The sequence below is a fragment of the Pinus tabuliformis genome, chromosome 9, assembly GCF_031772625.1.
Source record: "Pinus tabuliformis cultivar Carrire ecotype Pingquan chromosome 9, CPIR1, whole genome shotgun sequence".
Taxonomy (NCBI): Eukaryota; Viridiplantae; Streptophyta; class Pinopsida; order Pinales; family Pinaceae; genus Pinus; species Pinus tabuliformis.
The window spans coordinates 144384590-144399715 of NC_142307.1; the positions used below are offsets into that span (position 1 = coordinate 144384590).

The window sequence follows — 15126 nt, forward strand, 5'->3', positions numbered from 1 at the left end:
ATTTCAACAATCCACGGTTTTTCAGTGCCTATATAATAGCATGATCAATAGTTGCATTCAAATCATATTCTTCATGTTTTCTTTCTCTCTAGATAAAAGCCAATTTTTTCTAATGAAGACCTAAATCATCAATAAGAGACTCATTAGGATCCTTTCCATGTAAGAAAATTAAAAAAAATTGAAGGGAATATGGTAAACACATTTTGGATTTGTGCCTAACGTACCCCAATAAGGAGATACAGTGTGTTTCACCCCTCCCTACAGTGTATCTTCACTTAGGTGCAATGCACCTTTCGACTATATGGGGTTGCATTGATTCTAGGGCAAGTTATTTAAACCACAGGGCCCTCAAAAACACTAAAAACTTGCATGAAATCACAAAATGAAACCATGAATTGAAAGATAAAGGTATTAACTATTACCTGGAAGTGACGGTGCTTGAAACGATCCACTAGATAAAGCGCAATCAGCTGCAGAAGATGAGGGAAAAAACTACTCAGAACTCTCACTATTGAAGGCAAATGTGAAATGGTAAAGATGAATAGTCATTTTGAATACTTATGGTTGATTTTTCCATTATTTTATTCATATTTAATTTTTTTACCTAGTTACAACTCATTTCTACCATGAAACAAGTATTTTTAATTCCTTTTGTCATGTTCTGAGCAGGTCAACAGTTGTTTGACGGATTTTTTCGTGTTTTGAACATATTATTTTGACCAAGGAGCACACTTTTATCACATTTTCAGACTCTTTAAACTCACGAAAAAAGAACCCCTTAGAGTCCTCTTTTAGCTCTTTTCAAACTCCCAAAATATAAAAAGATTGCCGAGCACTTGTCTTTTTGAACTCGTTAAAGTAAATAAAAAGACGTCTACTCAAAAAAGGAATGCCTTAGTCGAACATGGCTAAGAGGTTCTCTACGGTATTAGTTTATGCCTTTTTGGACCTAAGAGACTATCTACAAAAAGGAACATCTAGAGTTTTATTTTTTTCCTCTTTTTCAAACTCTCTAGATATGAAAAAGATGTCGAGTTTTCACCTTCATTGGACTCATAAAAACATAAAACAACGATGGACTCATCGTTCATGATGGGACCAAACCACTCCTCTAGGTTCGTTAAATATTATTAGAGGTATTTATCCGAAGGATGAACTTACAGATCAATCATATGTTATCCTCCATAAGCTTGTTAAAAGATAAAAAGGTATTGACCAGTATGGTTGGAGAAATTGGGAAAACAGGGTACTCCATTTGTTAATGGCAGTGAGTCTCTCTTGAACACGACACTCTTCCACTACATCTCCGTGGTTGTTGGGTTGGAAGATATGCTTATATTTTAGTTTATCATATCATTTCAAAGCCTTCATTTTTAGTTTTGGTTCAATGCTTCCAGCTTCATTCAGTGTTTTCGTTTTGTTCAAGAGAAGCCATTCAATCAATATCTCCTACAATACTCTTAAGCCTTCATTCCACATCTACCTTTCCTGATCCAGTTTTGTATTAGCATCATTTTGATCATTTTGTCTCAAATCATGATACTTGTTTCATGTCATTGATGGGGGATACATAAAGGCCCTCCTGCGATGGGTCGCTTCTTGTCAACATCAGCTCATGATCCAAGAAGTTGAGTTAGAAACATTCTTTGGTACCTTGATTCTTGCATACATCAATGACAAGTTTCCTCACTCTTGGAAACAGTTTTTCATCATTGGCCTTCAATCGAAATATTTTGTGTGGTGTTCGACTCAACTCATTTATTCACACCATATGTATTTCGTTGTGGTAGGCTTGAGATCCATTAACATCATCAGTGGTTTCTATTGCATCTGTTAACGGCTTACACTAGCCAGTAATCAGATGGTGTCCAGATGGTGTCTACCATGTTTGACCTTAGCTCATTGATTCACATGGTTAGACTCATACATTGGTTAGTTATGTGAACAAAATAGAAGACCCTGAATCTAGTTTCATCCATCTAGGCTGCGATTTCAGGATTAATACAAGATCGTAATGTATGATGCCTATGATCGTACAGACAATCATCCAGTCATGGATCCACCATTTTTCATCTGTGGACGTGTATTTTGATCATTGTACATGTAATGTTAGCTTATGTGTTGAGTATGGGTATGCCTCCCTTAGCAAATATGTCATGATGTAAATGTATTGTAATAGATGATGATATCGTCGGTTGTTCTTGATCCTGACTTGTCACAAGGTAAAGCACTTCAATCATCAGCGACATTTTTTTACTTTGTGCTTTAGGGAGCGATCTCTTATAGGCCATTTTATCACATATGGTTAATAGGCCTTCAAACATGATCATTCACATCCTTTGAACACTTTGTCATCCTCCCTACACAAAGCCCTAAGTATGCCTCTTTCAAATCCCTAGTTTTTTGCCTAAAAATGCTTAATTTCAGTCATTTTTAAGACCAACGTACCCTGGCCCTTCATTGGCCAGCGTTGACTACCAGATTGTCCTACTTTGGGCCTACATTGATCACCAGCAGGTTTCTCAGTATTAGGGGTACATTGATTCTAGAAATTCAGGAAAACAAAAAAGAATCTAGAAGCTTCCATGATTTGTTATAACTATTTACCTTTGATAAAAGTCTCGAATCCTATCCTATCCTATCTTGGATTTTTCATCCCTTATCCCTTTAGCTCATCCTCCCATCAAGAGTGGATCTCAAGCCCAGATTGATAAAAGGATAAGAATTCATGAACTACCTCCCTCAACTATATATTTATTGTTATCCATAGGCAAGGGGTTGGATTTTGGAGAGTGATTCTACCCTTAGTTGTTGATGTGAGAGATATTATTCCATGCATTAGGGTGATTAGATGTGCACTTTGTGCCATGGAAAGGACAAGTCAACTTGTAAGAGCTCTTCTAAATATCAACACCTATTTTTGGTTGTAACTCACTCAATTTCTATTAATGCAAATAGTTCTTTGTTTTCCTATATAAGATGTTCTGATTTCATGTATTTCAATACCATGTTGATCTATTGAATAAAATGATTAGATGATGCTACATATATCATGTAGATCATTTTGTTGTCTGATTGTGCAAGTTCTAATTATAGTGATCAGAGCTAGGATTGGAGCATACAAGCCAAGGAAGGAGCGAAGCATATGACAGATTCCAGGGAGGCTTCATCTCGTTATCTATTTAATTTAAGAAAACATTAGTTGATTTGTATTTCTATTGTTCTAGGTCAATCCACTAGACCTAGGGAAAATACTTCTATCTGCAATTGTAGATTTCGTATAACAATCACAGGTTACTCTGCAGAATAAAGCCACTCCAGAGGCAATACCAGCAGAAAGGTGCAACCCAGTGCACGAAAAGGGAATTTAGAGGAAATTTGCACACAGTCCAATTAGAGATCAGAGCCACAAGATGAAAGTAGATCCAATCATATTGAATGCAGCCATAGCAACAGAGAAGAGTAGGAAGAAAAGAAATCGGGAGGAAGAGATGAAGCAGAGGGAAGAACATGAGCGGGGGAGATTGGAAGAAGAAAGGAAAATACAAGAAGAAGAAGAAAGGCAGAGAGTATAAGAAGAATAAGTAGCATGGAAACAAGCTGAGGAACAAGAGCATAACTGGCTACTAAGAGAAGAGGGCGAACAATTGTGGGACAAGGAGCTCACTCAAGAAATTGAGGATTTGATTGTGATTTAAGACATGGAGGTGGACCCAGAGTCTTTGAACCAAAATGTTAATTTGATGCCAACCACTCCGTAGGTCACCATAGAGTCTCCCCCTCCTCCGATAGCATAGCAAGCTCCAAGCGAGGAAATTGTTCCTCTTGATGAGGGTCTGGTAATGGACATGTACAACCCGACATACGAAGAGATCCAAAACAAGATTATACAAGCAAGGAAGAAACATTTTCCAGACAATATTGCATCCTGCATTCATTAGAGAAAAGGTGATATTGACAGACACCATAAGGAATCCAAATGTCATTGTTGCATCCAACTTGGCCTTTGCAGGTGCTACAAATTCAAACACGAAGTATCTGATGGTTGAGAACAAACAATTAGAAAAGAACTTACAGGCTACGAAGCAAGAAGTTAAACAGCTTCAAGTAGAGGTCCATAATGCAGCTCCTGCACAAGTATATCTAGAACAACTTAAGGCAACCATACTTGGTGATGTATTGGCATTGGGAGAAACAATGAGAAGCTTGTATGAAGAGCTTGTCATCGTGCATAAAGAAGTTGTTTGCTTGCACGACATGCAGCAGAATGAACTACCTCCCTCAGCTATATATTTACTGCTATCCATAGGCAAGGGGTTGGATTTTGGAGAGTGATTCTACCCTTAGTTGTTGATGTGAGAGATATTATTCCATGCATTAGGGTGATTAGATGTGCACTTTGTGCCAAGGAAAGGACAAGTCAACTTGGAGGAGCTCTTCTACAAGATCAACACCTATTTTTGGTTGTAACTCACTCCATTTCTATAAATGCAAATAGTGCTTTGTTTTCCTATATAAGATGTTCTGATTTCATGTATTTCAATACCATGTTGATCTATTGAATAAAATGATTAGATGATGCTACATAGATCATGTAGATCATTGTGTTGTATGATTGTGCAACTTCTAATTACAGTGATTAGAGCTAGGATTGGAGCATACAAGCCAAGGAAGAAGCGAAGCATATGACAAATTCCAAGTAGGCTTCATCCCGTTATCTATTTAATTTAAGGAAAACATTAGCTGATTTGTATTTCTATTGTTCTAGGTCAATCCACTAGACCTAGGGAAAATACTTCTATCCATAATTGTAGATTTCGTATAACAATCACAGGTTACTCTACAAAATAAAGCCACTCCAGAGGCAGTAGCAGCGGAAAGGTGCAACCCAGTGCACGAAAAGGGACTTTAGAGGAAATTTTCACACAGTCCAATGGAAGATCAGAGCCACAAGATGAAATTAGATCCAATCATATTGAATGCAGACATAGCAACAGAGAAGAGTAGGAAGAAAATAAATCAGGAGGAAGAGATGAAGTAGAGGGAAGAACATGAGCGAGGGAGATTGGAAGAAGAAAGGAAAATACAAGAAGAAGAAAAAAGGCAGAGAGTATAAGAAGAATAAGTAGCATGGAAACAAGCTGAGGAACAAGAGCATAACTGGCTACTAATAGAAGAGGGCGAACAGTTATGGGACAAGGAGCTCACTCAAGAAATTAAGGAGTTGATTGTGATTTAAGACATGGAGGTGGAACCAGAGTAGTTGAACCAAAATGTTAATTTGATGCCAACCAGTCAGTAGGTCACCATAGAGTCTCCCCCTCCTCCGATAGCATAGCAAGCTCCAAGCGAGGAAGAGGAAATTGTTCCTCTTGATGAGGGTCTGGTAATGGACATGTACAATCTGACATACGAAGAGATCCAAAACAAGATTGTACAAGCAAGGAAGAAACATTTTGTTATCGGGAAATCTAGTGTCTATTCAGAGCTGCTAGTCCCACTAAGATGGGTAACTATCTTAGAAACAAATAGATTAAAGTCACTTGTTTTTCCTTTACGAGAGAGAGATGAGAAAGAAGCAGAGAGTACCAACCTCAGTCTTCCGCTTGTCTCCTTGCTTGTTTCCTTTCCCCTTTGACAGAATCTCACCACTGCTTCCTTACTTGTCCCGCTTCAAAGAACACCTGTAGATTCACAACATCATAATACCATCAAAGCATAGAGAACTTTCATCGTAAACAATATAGGATCAGATATATATTGACCATACAAATGAATATATCAACACAATATTCAGAGATACACAAGAATATGGAGGAAAACTCAAATAGCTTTATTGGTAAAAGTAGTAGAAGATAGGGGAACCTACCACTGTTTTTACATCTATCTTATCTCGCTGTGGTCCTGACCTAGCCGACGCTGCGAAGGCTGTTGGCTGTCTAGCCCCTAGCTGCCGCAGAGGGCCTACTCCCTCCTGCTGATTGCAGAGACTCTTACTGCGCCCCAGTGGCTGCTGCGCCACTGCGTTCAGGTCTAAGGAACTCTTTTTCGGAGAACATGGACTCCAATGGGGGCTCGGCCTCCCCCCCTGCGGAAGTCCTAGCATTCAAAGCAATGATCGAAGCCTGCACGAAGAGAGCCCCATCGGTGGCTCAGCAAAAGTTCATCAAGAGGATGGATAAGATCCCCACAGTCGCCCTTTCAGAAGAAGAGACATGTAAAGCAGCACTGAACCTGGTAGAGAGAGGTCTTATTGGTCAGTTCACAGGCCTCTGGCCTTCACCAAAGTTAGTAGAAGATTGGACTCAGAGAAATTGGAACCCCCTGATCAAGGAGGGTGTGAAAAGCTACTTCGTCGGGAAAGGATACTTCGTCTTTGTGTTCGATAATCCGGAAGACAGAAGCTTAATATTCAGAAATGGGCCATATTTTATGGGACCGCAAGGCCTGTATCTGAATAAATGGTCCCCAGACTTCAACCCCACCCAGGATGTCCCCTCAGCAGTTCCGGTATGGGTGAGACTTCCCCACTTGCCTCTCCACTGCTGGAACCAAAAATCCCTTGAAAACATCGACAATGCATTGGGTAAATACATTGACAGAGCTGCAAGAAAAGATCAGTATTCATGCGCTCGAATATGTGTTGAAGTCAATCTGGAGGAGGGGTTACCGGAAGCAATCAAACTTACAGTTGCAGGCTGGGAGCATATCCAAGAACTGGACTATGAACAGCTTCCGTTCAAATGTAGACACTGCCACGAACACGGACATTTCGCGAAGCACTGTAAGAAGAAGGCAGAAGAGCAAACAGACAAACAGAAAGAGGAACAATGGACTCTAGTCCAGAAAACAACAAATCCAAAAAAAGGCCCTAGCAAAGGAAGGACAACAGGGATGACAAGCAGCTCAAAACCCATCCAGGAAGAGGAAACAGGGATGCCAAGCAGCTCCAAATCCATCCAAGAAGAGGAAGCAAATGTACAAGGGACATCAAGCGCACAGATCAACCCAACAGATCTGGAGCATGAAAACCTGGTGCATGTAGAAAGCACCCCTCCAAGTAAAGAAAGTGAGAAAGAAAAGCAGGTCGAAGCCACACAGGGCAGCTCGCCCAACCCTTCATATGCAGAAATAACAAGGAAAAAAGCAATAGAAAGTTCAGAAACATCAGAAGATGAAGCCTACGAGCGTCCTACCAAAAGAGCTGGCAGGAAATCCCGGAAAGAAAAGAGAGAAGAAGAGGCCGAGAGACTTAAAACCCAAGGGAGCCAAGCAACCATAGAAATGTCCATTGGGCGGAATACCAGGCCGAGACCTTCCAAGGGAGGTCCCACCCCCCCACCAGGTAAATAATGAAATTTGTCTCTTGGAATTGTAGAGGATTGGGGAGCCCTGCAAAACTAGAAGCAGTTAAGGATCTTCTTAAAGTTGAACCCACAGACATCCTCATGCTCCAAGAGACCAAAATTGAAGGGCATTCCCTTCTTGATACCAGTAGGCTAAAATGGAACAAAAATACAGGCAAGGCAGTTAGCGCAAGGGGAACCTCCGGAGGATTGGCTACTCTATGGTCAGATAGCACATTCCAGCTCAATAAATACCATGAAACTCAGCATTGGATATACACAGAGTTGAAGCACAAAGTTAGTAAGTTGAATGTCTCTCTCTTCAATTTGTATGTTCCGGTAAATTATGCAGAAAAAAGAGAATGCTGGTATTCTTTATCAACTTACCTAGAACAGCAGTCTCCAAACAATATTATCATTGCGGGAGACTTAAATATAGTTCTGAAGCCAAAGGAGAAGTAGGGAGGCTCCAGTTCCAGAGACCCATGCTGGCCACGGTGGAGGAGATTGTACAGAACTGGGATCTCTTAGACTTCCCTCCAGTACATGGACTCTATACATGGTCGAATAACAGGGTCGGGTCGGAACAAATCTCTGCCCGGCTGGACAGATTTATGATCCAAAGCGGCCTCTTGTTGAACAAAAAGATCGCCAGCACAAAAATTTTGCCCAAATTGACTTCGGACCATATGCCAATATAGCTGCTATTAGAGGACAAAGAAGATTTGGGCCCCATTCCCTTCCGATTCAGCCCTCTGTGGATTGAGAAACCGGGTTTTATCGAGACAGTGAAAGAGGCATGGGACAAACCCATCATAGGTTCCCCCAGCTACATCTGGGAACAGAAGCTGAAGGCAACAAAACATGCGTTGAAGGAGTGGATTAAAAATCCTGCACCCAATCCAACCAACCAAAGAAAAGAGGCAGTTCAGAGGCTGCACTCAATGCAAATGGAAATGGAAAATAAAGATATTACAGTTGAGCTTCTGGATGAGGAAGTCAAAACACAACGCTCTACCTATCAAGCCTTCCGAACTGAAGAAGAGTACTGGAGATTAAAGTCTAGAAGTTTATGGTTAAAGGCAGGGGACCGGAATACTTCTTATTTCCACAAACAATACAGAGCTAGACTATCCCGGAACCATATAGCGGAAATTAAAACCATGGAGGGACAGGTCTGCAAAGGGTTTGATCAGGTGAAAGCCGCTGCTGAAGCACATTTTAGGAATTTATACAATATTGGAATTCAAGCTGATGAAGAGGAAACCAATGACTTTCTTTCTAATATTCCCCAGCTTGTCAATGAAGAAGAAAATACAGTCCTATGCAGACCTATCACAACCGAGGAGGTTATCCAAGTGATCTGGTCAATGGAAGCCGATAAGGCCCCTGGGCCCGATGGATTCTCTATCCATTTTTATCAATCATGTTGGGAAGTTATCAAATCTGACCTCCTCAAAATGATCAAAGGCTTTATGATAAAAGCTAAAATAGGAGGAGGTGTCAAACCCACCTTCCTAGCTTTAATTCCAAAGGAAACCAATCCAGAGACCTTTGCAAGATTCAGGCCAATATCGTTGTGTAACGCTTCTTACAAAATCATAGCCAAGCTCCTAGCAAATCGACTTAAGCCTTTGCTCAAAAAGTTGATTTCCAGCAACCAAGGCGGATTTGTGGAAGGCAGATATATTATGGACAATGTCATTCAGGTTCAGGAGACCATCCATTCAAGCAAACAACGGGGCGAGAAAGGTATGTTGATCAAACTCGATATGGAAAATGCATTCGATAGAGTAAATCGTTTGTTTCTATGCAAAGTCCTGCTTTCTTTTGGTTTCTCTCAGCACTTTGTCCAGCTTATCAAAGCATGCATAGAATCCCCGTGGATTGCCCCTCTCGTCAATGGACGTCCCACCAACTTCTTCCAAGCTCAAAGGGGCATTAGGTAGGGATGCCCTCTCTCTCCCTTCCTGTATATTCTCATGGCAGACTCTCTCAGTAGGAAGTTAGCAGTTGAAAAAATCGTCGGCTCCCTCCCGGGTCTTAAACCTTCTGATGTATCAACTCCCTTAAATCATGCCCTCTTCGCGGATGATTCTCTGCTCCTCGGAGGCGTTTCCACCAGAATAGCGAAAGCATTTGACAATGTACTGAAAAGTTATTGCAGGGTGACTGGAGCTCTTATCAATGAGAGCAAAAGCGAAATCTACAGTTGGAACGCGGAACAGCAAGAGATCACCAACATTTCGAGGATACTCGGGTTCAAAGGCCAGGCCAAGTGGGACAGCTTCAGATATCTTGGTCTTCCCATTTCCTCTGGGGTGAACAAGAGATGTTTTTGGACTCATATAATCAGCAAAATTAAATCCAAAATCACAAATTGGGGTGGTTATTGGTTAACAAAAGGAGGCAAATCCATTCTTATAAAAACGCAGTTGTTAGCTCTTCCCATATATCAATTAGCATTTCTCCTCACCCCCAAATATGTCACGGACTAGATAGCAACCCTGATCAGGAACTTCCTATGGCAAGGCGGGAAAGGAAACGAAAAAAAGTTGCACTTAGTTAAATGGGATACGGTCAAGAGGCCAATAGATGAGGGTGGTCTTCAAATTAGGGACCCCTCCTTTATCAACAAATCGCTGGGCGGCAAACTGTTGTGGAAAATAATAAGCGACCCCTCACACCCAATCAGCATAATTTTATGTTAGGATATTCCGACACATAGGAAATAGTTAAGTTCAACTTGGTCTAGTATAGAGTTAGGTATAGAGTTAGGTAAAGTGTGTTTCTTTACCGTTGTACATTTTGTAACTTACAATCCGACGGTCACGACCTGTAGTGATCCGACGGTTCACTCTCTCCTCGGTATTACCGACACTTGATCCGTGGCTTGACACCCGATTGGTCCATGAGTTCTATTTAAAGCGCATGGAGGGTCATTGTTCGGGTAATCCGTCTATGAGAGAAAAGCTTATGTAAATTTTCATTCTTTGATTAATAAATTGCCTGAAGTGGCCACGTTGGCTCAGGCCGTGGACTGTTTCCCTCTTTGAGGGTTTTAACCACGTCAAAAATATTGGTGTATTGATTTGAGATCTGGTTGTGAGCAGTGTCCTTTTGGTGTTCTTTCTGAGGAACTTACCCTGTAAATTCCTACATGGTATCAGAGCTATTTGAGGGCCGTGTCCGTTGGTGATCCAAATCTGAAGCCAGTAGAACTGCATGCGGCTGTTGTTTCCTAGATCTACTGTTTCTGACTGCTTTCGAGCTGAGAGGACTACTCTGTTGTGTTCGGAGCATCTGTTCCAGTGAGGAACCCCTTTCGTTTCACGCGAAAAGGTTTTCGGTAGCCCTATCTGCGTCATTTTTAAGATCTGGAGGTATACAGTGTTTATTTGCAGTTTACTGTTATTTTCTCTCTGGTTATTTCGGTTTCTGTTTATTTAGCTTTTTTTTATTACTGGATCTATACCTTTCATTTCTGCGTATGCTCTTTGCCCTGTGACTCTGTGCGATCTGGGCAAATCAGAAACAGAAAGGAATTTTTTTTCTCATGCGTAAGCTCTTTTCCCTGCACCTTAGTGTGATCTTGGAAAATCAGAAACATTGAGAAAAATATTTAGTTTCCGGCTAAAGCTAACTTTGAGCCATAAGGTTCGTTTTTCTTTGCATATTCGTGTTGGGTTTTGTGTTTTTGTTTTGTAGGAAAAAAGAGCTTTCTCAAGGCAAGCACGCAACCCAAGGCCCCCCCCTCCTCTCTCTCTCTCTCTCTCTCTCTCTCTCTCTCTCTCTCAAATTTTTTGTATAGCTCAATTGGTTCAAAGCTATTTTAAGAGAGTAGAGGTCTTGGGTTCAAATCTCCATTTTGTGGGGGCGTTTTTTTTCATTCCCGCACATTCGCGCACTTTGCCGGCAACTTCAACAAATTTTTTTCAAAAAGCCATAACTTCTTCATCCAGAAGCCTTTTTCAGAGCTGTTTTTTTTAAAACAGCCTAATTTTTCGAGATCTATCCATTGGAACACTTAATTTTAGCATCTTCAGCTTCAGTGTTTTTTTTTAAATGGAAATTCCATGCCAAGTCATTCTTGACAGCACTAACTACTTCCAATGGATAGCCTACATGGAAGATTTACTTAGAAGTAAAGGTCTCTACAGAATAGCCACAGGCCAAGAGAAGAAACCAAAAGATGAAGACAAGGCTGCAAAATGGGAAAATAGACAAGATCAAGCACGTGGTTTGATAGGGATGCCTATTTCTCCTGATCTTAGATTCCATATTGCAGAACTTGATACTCCTCATGAAGCATTGGAACAAATCACTAAAGTTTTTGGGATTAAAAATGAAATTAGAGCCCATCAACTTGAAAATGAGTTGCTTACATTGGATCCTAATAATTTTTCTTGCATTGAAGATTTCTTGTCCAAATTCAAGACCCTTAGATATCTCTTGGAAGGTGTTAAGGTTAAGAAAGAAGATAGTAACCTTATTTATTCCATCCTTACTAAGTTGGGACCAGCCTACTCTATATTTGTTTCCACCTTCCATTCTACAAGGGAAGCTTTCATTTGTCAAGGAAAAGACTACAAGGCCCCTTCCTTTGACTCTTTTTGTGATTCTTTAATAAGAGAACAAGAAAAACTCTTACACCTTGGTCTTCTTAATCTTGGAAACTCTTCCAAGAAAGCGTTAGCCGCCCAATAGCAACCAAATTCAAAGAATCCTAAGAAGTCATATCCTAAAAAGAATGGTCCTAAACCAAACAAGGGTCCTAAGCAAACTCAGCCTCAAAATGAAAGATCATTTCAGCAAAATGATAGGACCAATAAAAACAAATGGAATAAGACTGATAGACATTGTAACTTTTGTAATCGAGATGGCCACTTAGAATATAAATGCTTTAAGAATATGGAAGCCTTGGAAGCTGCAATGAAGAAACATAACATCCATGTGGAGCATTCTTCAATTTCCACTTCAACTTCATCTTCAGGAATGGCACTTTCTGCATGTCGTTGTCAATCATCTCAGTCTGGTTATGCATTAAATGTATCTTCTTCTTCTCATTCTCATGAGTGGCTCATTGATTCTATAGCCTCTTATCACATGGCCAAAAACAAAGCCATGTTTTCTTCTTTAAATGATTGTAACACCAAAAATATATATGTTGGTGATGATAGATCTCTTAATGTTGTAGGGACTGGAACTGTTCATCTAGACAATGGTCAGTTTAATGATGTATTATGTGTTCCAACCTTATCCTGCAACCTTCTATCTGTATATCAGATAACTCATTCAGGTGAAGGTAAAATTTTTGAATTTTCACCTCATGATGTTGTAATCAAGGATCTAAGAGATCCTAAACAAATTCTAGCTACCGGTATTGCTGATGATTCCACAAGGTTGTATAAGTTTCACAACTTTGGGTCATCAAATCTTCCCTTAGTATTTGTTGCTCATAATGATGAAGTGAGCAAACTTTGGCATGAGCGATTTGGTCACTTAAACTATCGCTCCCTTCAGCATCTATGTAAAGAAAATATGGTGACAGATCTTCCTATGGTATCTTGCAGAGATGGTGTTTGTTCCAGATGTGTACTCGGAAAACATCATCGGGACAGTTTTGAAAAACGTGCCTCTTGGCACGCCTCAGCCCCTTTACAGCTTGTGCACACTGATTTATGTGGTCCACTTCCTGTTGCTTCATTCTCTGGCTGCAAGTATTTCTTAACTTTCATTGATGATTTCTCCAGACGCACTTGGGTATACTTCTTAAAACTCAAGAGCGAAGTATTTAACACATTTTTGGCCTTCAAAGCCTTTGTTGAAAAACAATCTGGACATCAAATTCTTAAGCTAAGAACTGATAATGGTGGAGAATATGTTAAAAACACATTCATCAACTTTTGCACTGAAAATGGAATTCAAATGCAACATACTGTTCCATACACTCCACAACAAAATGGTGTAGCTGAAAGGAAAAATCACACCTTAAAGGAAATGGCTAATTGTATGTTGCAATCTAAAGGACTCAGTCTTAGTTTTTGGGCCGAAGCAATTAATTGTGCAAATTATATAATCAATCGCACTCCTACTAAGGTTCTAAAGAATATCACTCCAGAAGAAGCTTGGAGTTCCATTAAACCAGATGTAAGTCACTTTCGTGTTTTTGGAAGTGAAGCATGGGCCCATATTCCAGATGAAAAGCATAAAGCTTTAGAACCTAAGAGTGAGAAATGTACTTTTGTTGGATATCCTGAAGATGTAAAAGGTTATAGACTTATTCCATTTAAGTCCACAAATGTTATCATTAGAAGAGATGTAAAATTTGGTGAAAATAAAACGGCCTGCGAGCCTAGTCCGGCGGATGTGCCACCTCTTCCTATCTCTTCTACTTTTGAAAACATTTCTTCTTCCGATGATGAAAGTGAGGATGACAATCCTCCCCCACCTTCTCAGGATCCTCAACTTCCAAGATGGGTCCATGCTACTCGGGATGCAGCAGGTGATCTTGCCAGTGATCCTACAGATCAGCGACGTACACGTTCTCAGTTTGAAAGAGCCTCTTCTTTACTGGCTCAAGCTCCAGTAAATCATGATCCTGACACTTTTGCAGAAGCTTCAGGCCATCCACATTGGGAAGCAGCTATGAATGAAGAATATCATTCATTGTTGGAAAATGATACATGGGATTTTGTTCCTCTACCAAAGGGACGCAAACTTGTTAGATGTAAATGGGTTTACAGAACCAAGTATGGACCAGATGGGAAAGTAGATAAACATAAAGCTCGTCTTGTTGCTGAGGGCTTTTCACAGGTTGAAGGCATTTACTACACTGAAACCTTCTCCCCTATTGCCAAAATGAACTCTATCCGCCTTGTTCTTTCCCTTGCTGCCTCTTTAAAATTGGAAGTCCATCAGATGGATGTTAAATCTGCCTTCTTGCATGGGGACTTGCATGAAGAAATCTATATGGAACAACCCATTGGCTTCATCCAAACAGACTCCAGCCTTGTATGTCGACTTAAGAAATCCCTTTATGGTCTCAAGCAAGCTCCTCGGGCTTGGTATGCCAAAATGGATAGCTTTCTTTTAGAATTTGGCTTTTCTAGGTGTTATTCTGACAATACTGTCTACACCAAGAAAGTGGGCAACTCTCTTATCATCCTTGTTCTTTATGTTGATGATCTTAATCTTACTGGTAGTGATCCCAACCTTATAAACCATGTGAAGTCCAGCCTTAAAAAGAAATTTGAAATGACAGACTTAGGACACTTACACTATTTTCTCGGTCTTCAAGTCTTGCAATCCAAGGAGGGTATTTCCCTCTCCCAGTCCAAGTATGCTTGTGATATTCTTCGTCATTTTCACATGGAAGACTGTAAGCCATCCCCTTCTCCCTTTCAATCTGGCGTCAAACTTTCAGTCTCTTGTACTTCTCCTGAAGTTGATGCTACCTTATATCATCAACTTGTAGGAAAACTCTTGTATTTAACCCATACTCGTCCTGACCTTTCCTTTGTTGTTGGCCTTGTTGCTCGTTTTATGCAAAACCCCCGTGAAAGTCATTGGAAAGAAGCTAAAAGAATACTTCGTTATGTTCGAGGTACAGTACAGTTTGGGATTCATTACAATGCCAAAGCATCTCCTCTATTAGTTGGTTTCACTGATTCTAATTGGGCTGGTGACCCTGATGATCGGAAGTCTACTGCCGGTTATGTCTTCACTCTTGGTTCAGGACCTATTACATGGGCTTGTAAGAAATAGGCTGCCATTTCTC

General features: G+C 40.4%; 1 protein-coding gene across 1 annotated transcript; it reads left to right on the top strand.

Annotated features, from left to right (window-relative positions):
• Window positions 1-6057: 6057 nt before the first annotated feature.
• On the top strand, window positions 6058-9295 carry LOC149147519 (uncharacterized). Its single transcript, XM_089441859.1, has 3 exons — window positions 6058-7345; window positions 7522-7685; window positions 8048-9295. Exons 1-3 carry the CDS (start codon window positions 6058-6060, stop codon window positions 9293-9295), a joined length of 2700 nt encoding a protein of 899 aa, XP_089297985.1.
• Window positions 9296-15126: the final 5831 nt, after the last annotated feature.

Excerpts from the sequence above, each read along its gene's own strand:
- LOC149147519 (XM_089441859.1), top strand. The coding sequence starts at position 6,058 with ATGGACTCCAATGGGGGCTCGGCCTCCCCCCCTGCGGAAGTCCTAGCA. Across the intron at positions 7,346-7,521 it reads AGGTCCCACCCCCCCACCAG|GCAAGGCAGTTAGCGCAAGG; the intron begins GTAAATAATGAA and ends ACAAAAATACAG. Across the intron at positions 7,686-8,047 it reads TCTTCAATTTGTATGTTCCG|CTGCTATTAGAGGACAAAGA; the intron begins GTAAATTATGCA and ends ATGCCAATATAG.